We start from the raw sequence: 18,946 nt of genomic DNA, 5'->3' as shown, positions 1-18,946 counted from the left end.
TACACTATGGCAACCGCCTCTGGACCGCCTTCCTCAATGATTCCTCTGTCCAATGCCTCATGTCCAATCAATTGCATCCGCTGGCATATTAGTAGGAGATCAGTGGCATGGTCATCCTCGGCCTGTTGGTTCTCCAAGAGCTCCTCATGCGCTGACCTAGGTGGACGCCCAGGAGCATCGGGTGTCATGATAGGATGTGACACTTGATAAAACCATGTCACGTATTCATCTACACAGTGCCAGCTCTTGGTGGCCCGCGTACGCCGATACTCCTCTAGCACCAAATGATGCGCTCAATACTAGTGAGATCTCGGCGGGTGACGGTGTCGAGAGAAGACAGGCCACATCATGCAGTATGGTCGTCAACTCCCCAACAGGAAAGTCGAAAGACGGCGTCTCCTTATGCCACCTTTCGGAAAATGCCTCCTGCATACCATGATTTATGGTAACATATCTGGTACAACATAACCCGCCAAGTCCGGATCCAACAACATCGTTAAACCACTCAGCCTATGGTTTAAATAGATCAAATATTTTTTCACGAATGGTTCACGGATTTTATGGGCAACCGCTCCTATCAGAAGAAAAAAAATACAAGAATGTTAGTTATTGTTGGTAAACCGTTTAAATTCATTTCAACTATTTGTAAGTAAATTGTTTAAATTAAAATGTGAAATAAAAACAACCTCGTCGTCTCAAATATGTTGAGCGGCATGGTCATGATAATATATCAAGACAGACGTGTCTAAAGGCCCTCCCGGGTAGCCGCCTCATGTGTGTCTTGAGTCCCGTCTTGGATATCCTCTTCGTGCTCAGGGTGAACCTCAGGTACCTCCTCCTCCTCAAATATCTCCTCATCCTCCTCCCGACTAACCTCACGAGAGGAAGACGCCCAAGACAGTCGATGTAACATCCCGAAAATCTAGATTAATTATTTAATTAGTTATTTAATTAATTTGGCGTGAGTATATGAGTCTCTATGAAGTCTTGATGTTCTAATGATGATAATTGTTGTATTGATGATGATATATGATGTTTCGATGATTTTGAGTGGTGCATAGATGTTATGAGAATTATTGAGAATTAGGAGTATTTTACAATAATTAGAATAATTAGTTAGTATTATTTTAATTAATAAAATAGAATAATATTGAGGTAGAGATAATAAGGGCAAGTTAGTAAATTCAAGAGGGTTAAGTGGAACAAAAGGGAAAAGTAAGAAAAGGGTTTTTCATTCGATCGTAGAAGTTTAGAAGAACGTGAAAGAGAGGAGAGCTAGGGCTTGGGAGAACTTGAAGGCTTTATAGAATGCGAAGAGGAATTCGATACCGAGCTTCAATCTAAGGTAAGGGGAGTCTATCCTAATTATTATATTTGGCCTAAGCGTTAGATAATTGTAGGATTGGTTTCGGGGGTTTTGGGTTTATGAGGAATGGATGATGACATGATGAAGTTTGGTGAATTAGAGGTATTGAATTGCAATATCATGATCCCCATAGTGTAGGAGAAGTTATGTTGTTGTTATATGATGAAAGCTGACGTTTAGTGGATGATTTGAGACTCATGATGTGAGGAAATCACAAGACTTTGGACTGGTTTTGGTGCAGAAATCGCATCAGGAAATCCCAGATCGCCCAGATTCGCCAGGAAAATCGATTGAGTCGTCGGACGGGGCAATTAAGACTTAACGCGTCGGGCGAATGATGTAGGTGAGGAGAGGTGTTTGTTACTGCATTGACTCGTCGGGCGAGTGAAGAGGCTCGTCAGGTGAGAGACTTGAGAAATTGGAGAAGTTGGCTACTGCCTTCAGTCGCCGGGCGAACAAAGGTACTCGCCGGGCGATAGTGCCTGAACTAGAAAAATTTGTAAAGACCGTAACTTGAGTTTTCCGGACTCTAGTTGACGCGTCATTTGAAGCGTAAGAGAGCTAATAAAATAATATATACTATGGTGGGATAAAATGGGTTGTTGGTTATAGTTTTATAATAATTTTTCATGATGAGATGATGATGTATTGTGATGAATAATAGTAAACATGCTTTCTATTATGAAATTGATTTAACTATGTTTTGTTGTTACCTGACTAGTGTTCTATGATGTCTTGATGTTTCCGTGAGGTATGTGTGATTATGAAGCATGTGATGATGAATATGTTGAGTTGTGATTAATATGATGAATGACAATGCGTTTTCCATTTATGTGTTGTTGCGCATCATGCTTTCATAGCATTTGTATGACTATTGTCCAGTGATGGAAGGGCAGATGCCCAGTGATGTTAGGACTAATGCCCAGTGCTGGCCTTTGTTACACCCTACTAAACCCCGCGGCAATTAAATAAATAATTCAGAGTAACATGAAACAAGGGTGCCACAATTTAATTTAAAAACAAATTATTGTACGTCATTGCCATGCATTCACTAAGGAAAATTCATCAAAATTCATAACATCTCATGTTAACACAGCGGAAAATTAATCACACGGATAAGCACAACATCTTTGATACTATATTCCACAAGATAACTCAAAACAAAACAAATGGATTTATAAACTCAAAAACTCGCATTCCCCAGTGTTACAATATCAGAGCATGACACCTGACGCTATACTAAACATACTGACTTATGAGCTAATCCTCACCAAGTCGAAAGCCGCTATCCTCAATCTGAAAATGACAACATGTAAGGGTGAGTCTCATTCACAATTAACAAATATTATTGCATCATAAACAATAACACATCATAGTTATATTATTCACCCAATTTCATCATATTCAGATTATCAGAAAACATCCATCAATTACACAAACACCAACAGAATACATCATTGAGACAACACATTATACTCATCAATCAAGTCACAACAAATCATGCATATGTAATGAACTGACACTATTCATGTGGTACCAATCATCATCAATGGGATTAACCCACCAACTGATCCAACATCGTCAAGATACGGCCCTGCCAGCACAAATTCCACACAATGGGAATTATGCCCTTCACTGATCCAACACATCATCTGGATACAACCCTCGTCAATGATTTATGAATGAATGCACACATATAACATACTTATTACATCTTCGATCCGATGAACAACATCGTCTCATACTCTTACCATCATCATCATTATCAAAAAGCATGTATGTGTATTAGCATCATTCAATTCAAATTAATCATCATCATCATCATCATTAAGAACATACATGTATCCGCATCAATCCTCATCATCATCATCCATAAAGAACATACATGTATTCACATCATCCAAAACAAATCAATCATCATTATACAATCCTCAACAATCATTACATAATCATGTTTTCAAACACATCTTATATTGTCACATTTCATCATATATGTCAACAATACATCATTCATCAAAACAAGCAAATCATGGTTTAAAATAAATTCGAGCTACTGCTCATTTCATCATTATAACACAAAGAATATTTCATAAGGTTCATCATACTCGAAACGACACTCAAAACAGGCCAACAGTTCCAAAGTTACGCGTCATCAAACTTTCAAATATCACAAAACAGGAAAATTTTGCATACACGCCTGGCCATACGCGTATCGTACGCATATCAGCAGAGGCTGATTCTCACATAAAATGTGTCATACGCGTATCACCCTACCATACGCGTATCACCCTGCTCCATACGCGTACCGGCAGAAGGTTGGGCTGCGACAGGATAGGGCGGCGTACCATTCGCGTATGGCCCCTTGGGATGTACCTCATACGCGTATCATACGTAAACCACCAGCGACTTCTCCAAAACCTGCAATTGTACCAGTCTATATTCCACTCGTTTTTACTACTAACAGCCTGCGATTTTGGATATAAAACAACATTTTTACACCCTTTAACATATAGGATTCATCCAACTTCATCAATCTACTATTCTATATCAGTTTTACACATTAAAAATCTAACTTCTATTCAAATATTTAGAAATCCTTATTCTCATATTTAGTTTCCATGGATGAACACAGCAACACATCAATAACACTACATTCATATCATAACATCAATTAACACACAATTATACACAGAATTCAACATGGATAACATCAATTATATGATCCTCTTCAAAATCATCTTAAACCTCAACCTAACATATACTCAAATTGACTTAAACAATACATCTAATCAACACTATCATCTATAACACGATAAGAGATGCTAACCGGAAGAGTCCCCCCTTACCTTAGCCAAAGATTCTTGATTGGTCCTCTTTCTCTTCTGTTCCTTTTCCTCGTACCAGCTTCTCTCTTCTTATGTTCTCTTTTCACGTCTAATCCTTCTTTTCTCTTATTTCCTTTTTTTTGTTAAAATAGATTCCAATTAGTAAAAAGGGTCTTACTAACATAACACCCCCTTCCTTACTAATGCCACACATGGCCCAATGGCCTACACCAACTCTTTCCAAATAATTTCCAAAAAACCAAATAATTCTAATTATTAATTTAAATACCAAATAAATTAAAAATTAAAATTATAGGATGTTACAGCCTTAATCACATTGTGTGGATTAATTGTATATTGTGGTGTCTTCCGGTTCCAAGGAGGAATCGATCCTATGTTAGGGATCTTTGGAGGAAGATGATTATGTCATCAGTGATGATGAATTGGTACCACATGCATGAGTCTAATGATGTTGCATCTCATTAATTGTGGCATTGCATAATACTTGAATTAAATTATGTACTTGATGTGATTCTTGAGTTGGAATGTTTGATGTGAAAGATTGGAATGATTTGCTATTGATGTAATAGATGATATCGTGTTGTCGTTGTCCCCATGCTATGACTACTACATCTACTACTTATGCTTTTTATAATGATTGCAATTTACTCACCCCTTTCTATTTGAATGTTGCCTCCATGTGGATAACGCGCATGTAATCAGGAGTAGTCCGCTGAAGTCTACACGATAGCTTCGGAGTGCACTTACTTTAGTTCCGTTAAGTCTATGGGTCTTGCTCTGATATGTAACATATGGATTGGGATCTATTTATTTGAGAACGATAATTATATTCGTTATTTTAAAAGAGTTTTGTGTTGTTTTTATAATCATGTTGTTGTAAGCATGAATTGTGGTGTTTCCGTCGATACTTAAGTTACCTTTCACGGTATTGGTTAATTATGATGAAGATTGTTTTGAAATATTTATTCCGCTGCGAAGTTTGATGTGATTGGCCTATTATGTTAAATATGATATCCATGCTCAAAATATTTGGCAACCCGTGTTACGTAGCAGAATTATTTGTTATACAATGTTTATTGAAGATGTGACATCCTTGTTATTGTTTTACGTTTATTTAATGAATAAAATATTCGTGAAGATCGTGGGGTTTTTAGAAGGGTGTTACAGCCGACTCCTCGATGCAGATGAGGATCCTGTAGGCGCCTCATCCATTTGGACTTGGACTTGAACTCGACCCTGTTCCCGAGTCACTCCTTGCTGTGCGGCTCTCTTGCACCGAGCTGAGGCTGTCTGTGTTGGCCTCTCCTGTCTAAGTCGATCGGTCGGTGCCTAGTTGTCAGCTATTTTCCTGAAAAAATTCCATTGGTAAGAGTATGGAATAGAATTGAAAATTAAAAAAAAAACAACTCAGAGCACATTTCGGAAGTGCATATCTGAAACTGGTCAGAGGGGATTTTGAATATGCACTTCCTAAATAACATGCGAAGCCATTTTTGTCAGGCTTCCATTTCTTGCCGTAACTCATCCAAAATCCAATTTTTTTCCATCTAAACACTATCATTAAACTACAATAACTTCATCCTACATATTATCCTAAATCAAAGTACTCTAATAACAACTTTGAGCTAGATTAGAAAGTAGAGGAACTTACAAAATTTTGGAGCTTTGAGTAGAACTTAATGTAGCTTTGAGCTTTTAGAAATACTTGAATGGAACTTGTAGAGTAAGAATACTTTGAATGAAACTTGGTACAAATGGGTTTGAAGTGAAAATGTTGTGTTTAAAGAGAATGCAAACAGTGAGAATGGTTTTCTGCGTTTTATGAAAAACCCCAAATTAATTCGGATATGCATATCCGAAGATACTTTTAAAAAAAAAAAGTGTCTTCGTATATGCATATCTAAATTATAGGAGTATTTTTGGGTTTTCACCGCGGGTCTGTGAGTAGGTATATGGGTGCAATGAGAATTTCCCTATTTATTTTGTCAATTTTAACTTTAAGAAGATCAATAAGTTCAAATGGGATTTGTTGGAATTATAAGATTGATAAAAAGGAATGACATCTCCAAATATTTTGTCGAATAAATGAACAAAGAAAGAAAGATATTGAAATTTTTTAGGTTCATTCAAAGATTCAATAAAGTGGGTTTAATCCTAAAGAGTTTAATCTAGAGTGTTATTTCGGAAAGTCAGTCGAAGATAGAAATTCATCAAAGAATCAAACACTTGATCTCAACTATTCTTGCATTAATTGCCATTAAATTTGATTGAACGATTCCTACATCACATGTCAGAATAAAAGGAGCCCGTTTTAATAGTTTGTCGTATATAAGCACGGTCACACACCATAACATGTAAGATCTCACTCTCACAAACTACACATATCTGACTTTACGGACTTAGGTGTTGGAGTGTTAATCTTGCAGGTCCACCCTCGTTCGACTGCACTAGAGATTCTCACCACTACTCTAGAAGAACTCATTCCTTCCACATTATCCAATTCTTGTTCCACAAAAAAATGATGTAGTATGTGGGAACCAACATTTGATTTTCACGAGCTTCCACATCGAACTTGTCTAATTTAGAAAGTCATGCCTCATCGATAACGATCTTGCTCAGTTATCGATGGTGATCTTCAATCTAGCTATTATAGCCACCATCCCTATGTAGACACTAAAACCACCAACAAAACTCATCATTTCTTCGATCGATGGAGGATCGTCCAGGAAGAAAGAACAAAACAAAGGACCTATGAAAGACGACACGTCGGGATCGATAGCGACAAAGGGAAAACCGAAGAAAGAAAGACCAGTCCTAGAATTCTAAGACAGTAAAATTTTAGGTGGATTCCCAGCATTACACTTCCATTGGTGGTGACCGCCATTGTGGATAACCATATAGTCTCAAGGATTCTTATCGACGACAGAAGCTCGTACGATGTCATGTATGTTAACCTTTCTGTGGAGTAACACTAGGCAAAGAGGACCTAGCACCGTACGAAGGACGAAACCTTCAAGAGTTCAACGACTTTATTACTCACCCTTGTGACACTAAAGAACTACCATTTTCCTTAGGGGAATGAATGCACAAAAGGACAGTAAATGTGTCCTTCTTAGTGATCCATTGTGAAAGTGTTTACAATTTCGTCCTTGGAAGACCTTTCTTCGTAACATTACACGTAGTAGCCTCCACCGTCCACTTGAAGATGAAATATCACAATTATTTTAGCAAATTAGCTATCATTTTGGCCGAACAGCATGGAGCCCGTTTGGATAGAAGCCAACATACCAAAACTAGTGAGGAGAAGCCTCATACAATGTCTAAGAGCTAACACCGGTCTATTTATGATCCCACTAGACGAAATGCTCGCATCGACGATGTCATAGTGTGTCACCATTTATTGACCCTTCCATTAGATATGTGACTCAAAGAAGAAAATAACAATCCCTTGAGAAAGTTGGAGCCTCTATGAACATGGTATTAGGGCTACTACATGCCAAATTTATTTCCAAAGTAAAATATATTGAATGGTTATCCAATGTTGTCTTAGTCAAAAAGGCATCCGACAAAAGGAACACGTATGTCAATTACACCGACCTCAACCGAGCTTGCCTCAAAGATTTGTACTCGCTCACTAATATTGAGAAGCTAGTAGATAGCTCTGACTGGTACAAACGGTTGTCATTCATGGACACATATTCTAAATATAATCAAATTTATATGCACGAAACAAACAAAGACAAGATTGTTTTCATGAAGGAGCGTGCCAATGTACAACCTCGTGCCTTTTGGCTTAAAGAATGCAAGTGCAACATATCCGAGAAAGGTGAATAAGATTTTTGAAGAAGAGATCGGTGAAACACAAGAGGTATACATGGACGATATGAACGTAAAATCCAATGAAGAAGACTCGCACAAGAAGCATCTCGCCAGTGTGTTTAGACGGGTCTAATAATGTAACATGAGACTTAATTCTAAGAAATACAGACGGGTCTTATAACGTAACATGAGACTTAATTCTAAGAAATACACCTTCAGAATCAAAGCTGACAAGTTCCTTAGTTTCTACTTATCATATACTGGCATAGAAACAAATTCAGACAAGTGTGAAAGAGTTATTAAAATATAGATTCTGAATAAGAAAAAAGGGATAATGAAACTAAATGGAAAAGACTTTGTTTGACTGGTGGTAGAGATTGAGAAGAAATAGGTAAAGCAAATTGAGAGTAACACATTGTGGATTAAACTCAACGTTAGAAGTCATCACCAGTAGAGACCACCAAAGGTTTGAGGAGTGATAGAATATAGGAGCAACCAACTTGGCCTGGTTTCTCATTATCATACCATTTCAGCAGACTTTTCTGATTTATTCATGTAACAGTTATAGAGTTCATCCAAATTGATTGATAGTCCCTTTCCGATCAAACCACTATTAGATTTCAATAACCGTGATCTGCACTTGAAACTAAGGTGTGATGTGCTAATTTGAAAGTAAATGTGACACCAAACACTCCCAAGAATCTTTTAAGCCTAGAAATTATCATAAAAATGCCTCCAAATTTGAAGCCACTGAGTAGTATTGGGTAGGTTTTATTAGAAACAAATAAAAGAGAAGTACATCAATTGAATCAATAAAAGACAAATAAGGAGAACAAAACCGCAATTAAACACGTGGAAACAAAAACCACTATATTGTGGCTTATCTTAACAACTTTTGGATAATACTATATTCGGATTTATACACTGTGAAGCCAAAGACAAAGGCTTGGAGGCATGTGCCCCTATTTTATGTATAACAATCACCAAAAAACAAAGGAAAAGAGAAATCCTTACCCTCTCATCAACAAAGGAAAACATTCCTGATCACTCTGACTACATATTACATGCACAACTCATTCTTGCAACTTCAAACCTCTAACAAACCTTCTGTAACATGTTTTCTAGAATTAAAACTTTCTAGCCCAATGCCAAACCAGTATTATAAAATTCCATAGAATCTCTGGATAAAATTAAAAGATCATTGTGCCAAGACTATTGCAGTATCTGCTCCTGGCTGAAGTTCAGAGATTCCTTCCATATGAGATCCTTTATGTCTTCTTCGTCCAGAGTCGCCTGTTCAAAATCAAAGACAAAAGGGGATGGACAAACAGGCTCCTCGTTGATCTCATGAAGACTTGACATATATGGGTGATTCAGTGCTTCCTCAACTATGCAATCATAGAAGAAAATTAAAACTTACAAAGGAAATGAAAAAGAAAGAAAGAAAAATATGGAGGAAGGGGTATTTAACATAAAGAAACATACCAGTTATGCGTTTGGAGGGATCGAAAACCAACATTTTCTCAGCGAGATCAATTGCCAGTGGGGACAGATCAGGAAACCTTTGTGCAAAAGGCTGCTTATCAACATGCGGGAGCTGCTTAACATATTTCTTTGCATTATCACTTCTAAGGAATCCAAGATCTTCTTCATTTGGTGAACCTAACAACTATTTTGAAGATAATGACAAGGAAGTTATATATAAATTTTTAGAAGGAATTGCAAATTTGACACACTTACAGCCACTAATGAAGTGAGAGGACTAATACCTCAGTTATGAGTGCCAATTGCTGAACGTAATCTTTACCAGGAAATAGAGGCTCCCTTCTAATTGTCTCCATCAAAATGCAACCAACTGACCATACATCAATAGCAGCAGTATATTCTGAACAGTTCAGTAGTAATTCAGGGGCTCTGTACCAACGAGTCACAACATATTCTGTCATGAAGTCTGTCTCAGAGGTTGTTCTGGCAAGCCCAAAGTCGCATATTTTGAGATCACAGTTTGCATTGAGAAGTAAATTGCTTGGTTTTAGATCTCGGTGCAAAACATTTGCAGAGTGTATGTACTTCAATCCTCTCAAGAGTTGATATAGAAAATACTGCAATCACATTTAATATACTGCTTAAGCTTAAATCATTTTAATTCTCTTGCTAAACATCAAAGATTCACAACCACAATCTCAAATAAGAAGGATAAATTTATAACTGTAAGCTAGTAATTCACTATCAGCTTCTAAAGAAAATATCAAGGTACCTGATACTGAAAATTTATACAAGGTCTCATACAGCAATAGATTGCATAAATGCATTATAAATAGAGACAACTTGGCAGTTTCACTGTCACAGTGGTATAGTGAAGAACAAGTTTCTAATATAACTTCCGTACTCATGTTGCATTTAGAAAATAGAAGCATTTTGTAATATTTTGGTCTTCCCCTCCATCAAACAAGCTTATCCAATGACCAACAATCTGATGAGGCCCTGGGGCCCAATATTGAAGTGGGCCAGAAAGAGGGTAAGGTTTTGGATACTGGCCCACAAATGGAAGGTATACTCTAGAAGAGTGACGGAATCTGGCAGTTATTAGCACAACATGGGAGGTGCCGCTTTTATGGGGGGAGTTGAGTTAGGATTAAGTGTATAAATGATTGGGAGGGTAGTAAGTACTATTTCATCCATTCGTCTAATAGTTTGTGACCTGTTTAAAAAGTTAGGCAGAGAGAATATTCCTCTCTGAAGGGGCCTTGGGTATGGTAGTTTGTTGCTTTCCTTTAAAAGACTTGCTTAATTTCTCTTCAATAATCAATATAGACTGTTTTTAGTCCTAGATTCCTGACAAACACTTAATGAACCCAGACATCTGCAGAATATGCTTTTATGTACATTGATGGCATTAAGGTTTGAACCTTTGACTTCATACAAACAACTCAAACCCCTTACCATTAACTCAATCCTAGTTGCTTGCCTTGCTAAATCATTTAACCGAAAAATGAGCAGTCAAAAGGTTATATGTCGTGTAAATTGCTTTACATAACACAAGTGAGATATACATCCTTTTCCCACCTCACAAATTCTAGGAATGTTATTCCCAAGAAAACTAAAACAAAGAATGTTATTCTCGGGTAAACTTCTAAACATGTTTGGTAAATTTAGAAGGAATGAAATGGGAGTGAAAAATTGTTATCATGTCAGTAGAAGTGTAGAACAATAACTTCTACAAACACCGCATCATTATTCCTGCTCTTAAACAAAACTGTAAGGATTTACTGCTACCCCCTTCAATAAACCTCTCATTACCCTCTCTTTCTCATTTTAATACCAAACACATGCAGACTTACTTTTATTCAGAAACAATCTTATCTACTTTATCTATTTTCTGTTCATGCTGCATATTAACCACAGTCTGCAGCCACCAACATCTTTTTCTTTTTTTCTTGACTTTCGACTCACTGCACTCTCTCTCATCTTTCCTTCCCACACAAACACTCACATCATTTTCTTGTTACAATTCAGTATTCACTCTTTCTACTTGCTTTTACAGACACAATCGAACCTTAAGTTTTCACCCTCACCAACTCTCATTTGTTACATCTGTTTCCTCTAGTACTGTCAAATGTCAATGATCAGCCATGACAGATTGCAGTGGCGGATTTTAAGAAAACCGCCATGGCCAATTTTTGAATGACAGCAGCATCACCATGACACTTTACTGTGGATATGGTGGCTTAAAATAACAGGTTTTAGGCTTTACTGCATTAGCAATCGATAACATTGATTTCCTCACAGCACACTAATCATCAAATCACTGTTTTTCATATTCACATTTCACATTCTATCAATCATGCCCACCCTAACATTTCCCTAACTTGTATATCCTTTTACTTTCTCTTACATTTACATTTAAAATTGAAGACACAAATATGTTAAACAGTAAATACCATTCATCTGCATTAAGATCGGCTAATCAACAACTTATTTGAACTTATCTATTAGCATAAACACTTGAAAGATTGCTAGGGAGAGCTTATGGAGTTGTTTATGTCACGTCCATAAACTGTTTTCAGCTTATTTCAATAAGCTCTTCATAACAATGAAGCACGGACACCGAAAACACTGACACTGACATGTAGACACCAGTAATAATTTGAAAAAACGAATAGATTAAACGTATCACAACTATCGGTGTCGGTTTTGGACAGCGACTCTCACAGAGACACACATTTTTTCAGAAGTGCTGGTGCGACAAATCTCCATAATAGTTCATAAATAAAACTTACAACTTACTATATAAAAGCAACAACTACATCTTCTCTTTGATAACAAAAATAGCTTAAGCACAAGCATTACTCAATAAGAGCTTAATTAACCAATTATCCAAACACACACAACTACTCACCTGACAGTGCTCATCAGTGAGAGCCTGATTAGATTGTATAATCTGATGCAGATCAGTATCCATCAACTCATACACAATATACACATCATTAAACTTTTCCTTATCAGCTGGATTAATTATATCCTTAATCTTAATCACCTACAAATAAACACCACCAAAATTACACCAATAAATCAAATCAATTAATAATAAAATAAATATAAAATCGCATACATTATCATGATCCATGTGACAGAGAAGCTTAATTTCCCTAAGCGTTCTCTTCGCATCAATCCTATTATCAAACGCGTCACCTATCTTCTTAATCGCAACACCTTCTTCCGTTTCGGAGTTCGTTGCACAGCTATAGATACAGAATAAAATCGATTAAAAATTTAAACAAAATGAAGAAAAAAAATTGAAGTGGAAGAAGATGGATGCGAACCAAACGATGCCGTATGCGCCGCGACCGACGGGTTGAAGAGGAGGAATGTACTTGGAGTAGACTTCAAAAACGTTGCCTAAGACGTTGTACTGAGTGTATTTTCCGTCGTGAATGAGAGTTCCTTCAGGTTTTGGTTTCTCAGATTCAGGGGTATTTTCCATGGCTTTTTTTGGTGGAATGGATAGAGTGAGTGTGTGTGTGTGTGTGATGAAGGTTTTTGTTGTGTGATTCAAGTTTTGGAAAGAGGGGGAAAATTGGATTGCGTTTTTTGAGGATGGGAATGAGAATGGGGTCAGTGAGGTAATGCGTGTTTATTGCTTTTTTGGCGTTATGTGTTTTTCCACTAAGGAAATTTGATTTTGAATGGAGAGGGTTTGAAATGGAAATTATTTGTCAAAGGAGTGTTGTTGCAGTTACTGATTTTTAGTGGTGACTAAAGACTTTTCGAAAAAGGTAAATGGATATTCTTTTATCATTCCATGCTAGTATCTTTTCTCTTCTTTTTGCTTAAAAGGAAAATAATTGACACCTGTAGGTAAAAAATAGTTTGAAAGTAATTGATATATATCAGCGCTAGACCTAAAAGACAGCCCAAATTTGAGGGGGTAATGGGATATTTTAACTTACTGACATTCCCTAATTTTTTTTTATATATAAAAAGTTTGAGGTATCTTCTTGATATCTTCAAATTTTAAAAAAAAATTTAATTCATTTCTGATTTAGGTGAGCATATTTAAATTTCGCGCTAGATTTTTCTTCTTCTCCTTCATTTTTCAGAAAATCAAAAGTTTCTCTCTATCTTACTTTACTCATTTTTAGTTTCCATTCAATGTCAAATTTTGAAGCAACATTTACTTGTATCTTGCTATTTCCAACACTCCTAACTACTGCGTTCTACGTCAGAGCACTTTACACCCTCATCAACACATTTTTGAGTAAGTTTCTAATTAAGTTTATTTTAATTTTTGATTAATGTATTATCTCAAATAGGTTAATTTTAATGTATTAGATAACATTAGAATTTCAAATAGTTTATGTATAGACTTTGTTTATATGATTTGGATGAGTTTGAATGACTAGGGCAATTGCAGAAGCACTTCTGCTCAATCCCACTAAAAAAAGACTTCTTCTCAAGCACATAGGCAAGAGGATTCCAGTGCTCAAGCAAACTAACAAGAGGCTTCCACTGCTCAAACACATTGGCAAGAGACTTTCTATACTCTAAATAAATAGTTTAGGAGAATATATAACAACCATACTTGATGTAAAATCAGACGTAAAGAAGTGATACAACACACACACACAAAGATTCTTAACCACTTAAGATTTCTAATATATACAAAGATACAGTAAACAATTACAATAATTTTTGCTCAATGTTGTGTTCAGTGTTGTTCATGTTAGATGACTAGATTTCTTCCTTCAAATCTTCAACTCCTTTTATATAGGAAAAAAAAGACGTTGAAAGATAATTTACACAAGTGAACTTTGTTGAGAAATAGTTCCAAGAGAGACATTAGAAGTTGATCCTGTTAAGATCTTTAACCTATGAGTAAAAACTTTATCCAAGGGGTCTTTGTCATACTAGGGATCTGCCAAGATGTTGGAGCAGACTTAAGCAGTCATGTCAACTTTCCTTGAGCCTTTTAAGAAACCCTAGTTGACTTTCTCTATAATATGGCTTTGACAAGATAGATCTTATTTGGAGATAGAGTACGAACTAGAAGCTGAGTACCTTTAACCCAGGTCTTCAAAGTCTAAACTGTCACCAGAGGTTGAGATACCAAGTTTTGAGTCATCAGATTCTAATCCTTCAGAACTTGAGTCCTTTAGCTTCTCTTGAGATGCTCTTATCAGGGTCTGAATCAAGTTGATTTTTAAGCTTATGATTTTGCACACTTGAACATATGTTAGTATACCCAGTTGTTCTTTGATTACTTTGTTATCATCAAAACTCAAGGGATATGAACAATTTGTTCCAACAATTTCCTCAACAGAGTCGGAAGCATCCTTATACTGCTTCTCTCCATCTTCGAGTGCATCTTTAAATTTGGTCACATGAACCACCAAGGAATAAGGAGATCCGTGTATTTGCAATGCCTCTTGCAAGGAGTTAGCAGCTTTAACCTCATCTCGCAGAGTAACAAGCTCAGTCTAGAGATTAGTGCACTTCAGTTCCAAAGCTTCAACCTTCTCTTTCCAAGTATCTCTGTCCTTGAAGGGGCTGTATAAGGCTGATATATCACCCCATACAACAGAGACGAAAGAAAAAAATAGAAGCAACTTTGAACATGTTGTAGGCAAGCTCAAAAGCCATTTTCATTTTAACCCCTTTAGGAAGATTCTGAATGAAAGATAAATCCGACGTCAAGACAATAGTAGTAGCCTCCTCAGGAGTGCGTGGAAGCCAAGAAGAGAAAATGTTTGGTATTTTTATGGAAGGATTAACCCACCCATAAGCGTTGTCCTCAGCAACCCAAGTCTGTTTTAGAGAACACTCATTCTAAGGAGATTGTTGTTCCTCTTCCTGAGCCCTCTTGGTCAAAACTAGAGGTGAAGTTGGTTCTCCCATCATCAAAGTGGTTGTGGCATCTGCAATATGATCCACCTTGAGCACATGAGATGAAGCTTCTACAACCAGGGTTAGAGAAGGGGCTGGAGTAGGAGTGGGGGAAAAAGATGAAGTTCCAGTATTCACCACAGCCCAGATACCTTGGACATCTGCAAAGCGATAAAATATATACAACTTTGTTATTTCATCTATGTTATCTACAAAATGCAATCATGCAGGTAAAAAAAGCATTGAAGACTCTGCTATCTCTGAAAATCTCTCTCTTTCTCTCTCTCTCTCTCTCCTCTCTTTAAGAGTAACTACGCTCAAGATAAAGCAAGTATTAATCCGCCTTTTCCTCACTTTGGTAAGGGCACCTTACTAGGGTCGAACCCTTCCTCGTAACAAAGTCCCTTAAACCAATATTGAATTTCCTCCTTCATCGTCACCTTATCTAGAGAAAGAAAATTCGACTAGGTATAGTAGGAGCCAAAATCCTGGTTAAAGTGGATCTTGGACCAATATTTGAGATATGAAATTTGACATTAATTAGGAGAATCATCAGGAAAATAACAAAAAACAAAGTGAGCTACAGGAGTGAAGAGTTTCACCAATAAGAAACATCTCAGAAAATCACTTTCATCCCTAGTAAATGGGTCGAACCTAGAGATGAACGGATGAAGGCGAAGAAGTCCATGGTTATGAAAGTTGTTCGGGGAAGTATGCCTCAGACGAAAAAGGCCAAATAATAAATTAAGAGAAAACTTTTATAACTTGTGGTTAACACATAGTTGGAAGACCCTTATACATGCCCAAGATCCCGGATTAAGCTTAGAAGAAGCAACTTTCAAAATTTTCAGGACGACTACGTCAAATTCAGAAAAGGGAAGTCAAAGTTCTACTCATAAAACGGGACCATGCATTCATCAAAAGAAGTGCATATTCTCTTCTTTTCTGGAACCCGGAAGGATCGACCACTCCGAAGAATCGCAGACCATAATGTCAACATTACTAGGGGAGGTCTCGGTGCTTAAAGCTGAGGGAGTTCCTGCTACATCTACATATACCTAGTCATAGACCGATGAAACTGGACGACATCGAAGATTCATTTTTCCAACACCTCAATGTTAATTGGCCACGACCTTCAGTCCTCAGGGAAACTTGAATGAAATCTTTGGCAACATGGTAGGAGGGGGCATAGGGACCTCATCCTTATTTGTTCTTCCGTCAACATTTAATGTAAGAAGGTCTAATAACCTAAAAGAAAAAATTTCTTCATCCAAGGAAGTTTCAAACATCCCTTCTAACCCATAATCGTTAGATATGGATATAATTTATGGTCCTACGTGATCACTATTAAGGGAAGGATGGCGAGAATCATGGGACAATCTATAGGAAGTTTCCACTTCGGTGCCACTCACTAAATCGACAGTGTTATCAATCATACTAACTAAGGAAACAACTAATGTTGAAGGGAAAACTTGAGTTAGAATGGCACTTGGTTAAAAGAGATTGATGAAGCAGGAGGAATGAAAAAGACGAAAGCTTTAAGCGAAGCTCCGAATTTTTCCTAGTGATATTCTTAGGAAAAATAAACATGGATTTTTCTCTGGAATGAAACTAAAAGCTTGAAAGCTAAAAGATTGTGAAAACTTTTAAATATTCAACTCACTCTATTTAAAAGTAATGGCAGCTAAAGGATCTAAACCAATTATGGACAAATACCACAAAATCAATGGCTAGATTTTCTCCGATGGATACATACCAACTCAAGCGTACTCAAGTACTCTAAAAACTGTGCCATACCTTAACTAGTCACGTCACTGCACGTGTCAAGAACGAGTGACGAAGCTTTAATCGATGGGACCGCATTAAAAGCACCTGCTCCCCATTACTTCTTCAGAAAACTAATCCCAAGCGATTCAATACTATCTCACCATGGACTATGACATGGAGGTTGATCAACGATTCTTAAGGCTTCCTTTGGCTTCTTTAGTACCCAAAAAAGCCTCGGGAGAAACTGTTTTGGACCGGCTAAAACCTCAATTGATCAAGGCTCAATTCATCTCAAGCCCATTCTACTCGTACCAAAATATAAAAATAGTTCACAAATGATAAGAAGATACACAATCTCTGATCTCTAATTTCACTATACTCATCTTTAAGGATGGATCCACTTATGTGGTGTTGGGGGCTCATGCCCCCCACAACAAAAAAGTCTTTAATTAATTAGTATTAATTATTTTTTCAGCCCCCATATAATAACTACCCCATTAACTTATATTTATCCACCTATTACAACTTTAACTCTTCAATTTCTTTTTTAATTAATACAATTTATTTTTTCTATTTTTTATTATTATTTGACTTTCAAATTCAATTACATTTTCCACTTCTCTCTCTCTCTCTTAACCTTACTTACATTTTCTCACAATTTTTACGGGACAATCAATCTTCTCTTTTAACATAAATTTTTTGTTTCTTCTTCCACCATTATTTTCTTTCAAGAGTTCAAATTCAACATCAATTTGATTTGGTGACTTTGTCTACTACCACTACCATTTGAGTCATTTACAACTAATATTTAGAGAAATGTTTTTCTTAATCAATTTTATTTTTATATTATATTTCTCTTATATATTGTAAAATTATAGAAATAGTCTTTTACTTGGTGTTTATCAAGAAGAAATTAATCTTGTTAACCATGAGTATTTGAATTAAGATTAATGTTTTTTTTCTTCAATTTTGATATAAATTTCTATATTTTTTTAGTTTACTAGAAATGGAAAAATATTTTAAAAGGAAATTTACATCAGTCTCAAGAAGTTGTTGAAAGTAGAAAGTTACCAACACCTTTAAGGTCAATTATGGGTGGGGAAAAGAGATTTTCAGAAGTTGATTTGAAAAACCTTCTGGCTGATCCAGGAGAGAGGAAACAAATTTCATGTTATCATTCAAATGATCGAGATAACATTCGAAGAGCTTATTTGCAAAAAGGACCTTGTCAACTAAGAGATCATGATTTTACAAAAATAAAAATTAAACCTCTTTTTTGGAAGTTTAGCCCTGATTGATATTCAGATTTTGGTAATTGGTTAGAATATAGTGTGTCAAAAGATGATGTATTTTATTTATGTTGTTATCTCATGAGATCTGATATTGGAGAACAAAAAAGTGGTGATGCTTTTTCAATTGACGGTTTTTCAAATTGGAAGAAAAAGAAAGGTTGGATATACATGTTGGAAACTTTAATAGTGCTCACAATCAAGCTTGGAGAAGTTGTGAGGCCTTAATGAATCAAAAACAACATATTGAAGTTGCTATCAGTTAAAAATCAGACTTAATACCAATCGTTAGTTGGCCCAGTGGTGATTGGCGTTGGACTTGGTAGGGAGGACCACTGTTCGATCCCCTGCAACTGCGATCGGGAGGGGGTTTGACCCACTTGATGTCAGAGTTGATCTTCCGAACTGGACTATACCGGTGGTGATAAGCCAAAAAAAATCAGACTTAATGAAAAGAGAATATATGATTCATTTTA

The 18,946-nt window shown here is 36.5% G+C and overlaps 1 protein-coding gene across 1 annotated transcript; it reads right to left on the bottom strand.

Moving 5' to 3' along the window:
- Positions 1-8,875: 8,875 nt before the first annotated feature.
- Positions 8,876-13,253, bottom strand: LOC131626546 (mitogen-activated protein kinase homolog NTF6-like). The gene is made up of 6 exons (XM_058897366.1): positions 12,855-13,253; positions 12,644-12,773; positions 12,431-12,568; positions 9,801-10,133; positions 9,517-9,700; positions 8,876-9,419 (listed from the first exon to the last, which is right to left on the bottom strand). Exons 1-6 carry the CDS (start codon positions 13,013-13,015, stop codon positions 9,244-9,246), a joined length of 1,122 nt encoding a protein of 373 aa, XP_058753349.1. The 5' UTR covers positions 13,016-13,253; the 3' UTR covers positions 8,876-9,243.
- Between the last annotated feature and the right edge of the window lie 5,693 nt (positions 13,254-18,946).

Source organism: Vicia villosa, unplaced genomic scaffold (assembly GCF_029867415.1).
Source record: "Vicia villosa cultivar HV-30 ecotype Madison, WI unplaced genomic scaffold, Vvil1.0 ctg.000305F_1_1, whole genome shotgun sequence".
In the NCBI taxonomy this organism is placed as follows: Eukaryota; Viridiplantae; Streptophyta; class Magnoliopsida; order Fabales; family Fabaceae; genus Vicia; species Vicia villosa.
This window is presented reverse-complemented; position numbering and strand designations above follow the sequence as displayed.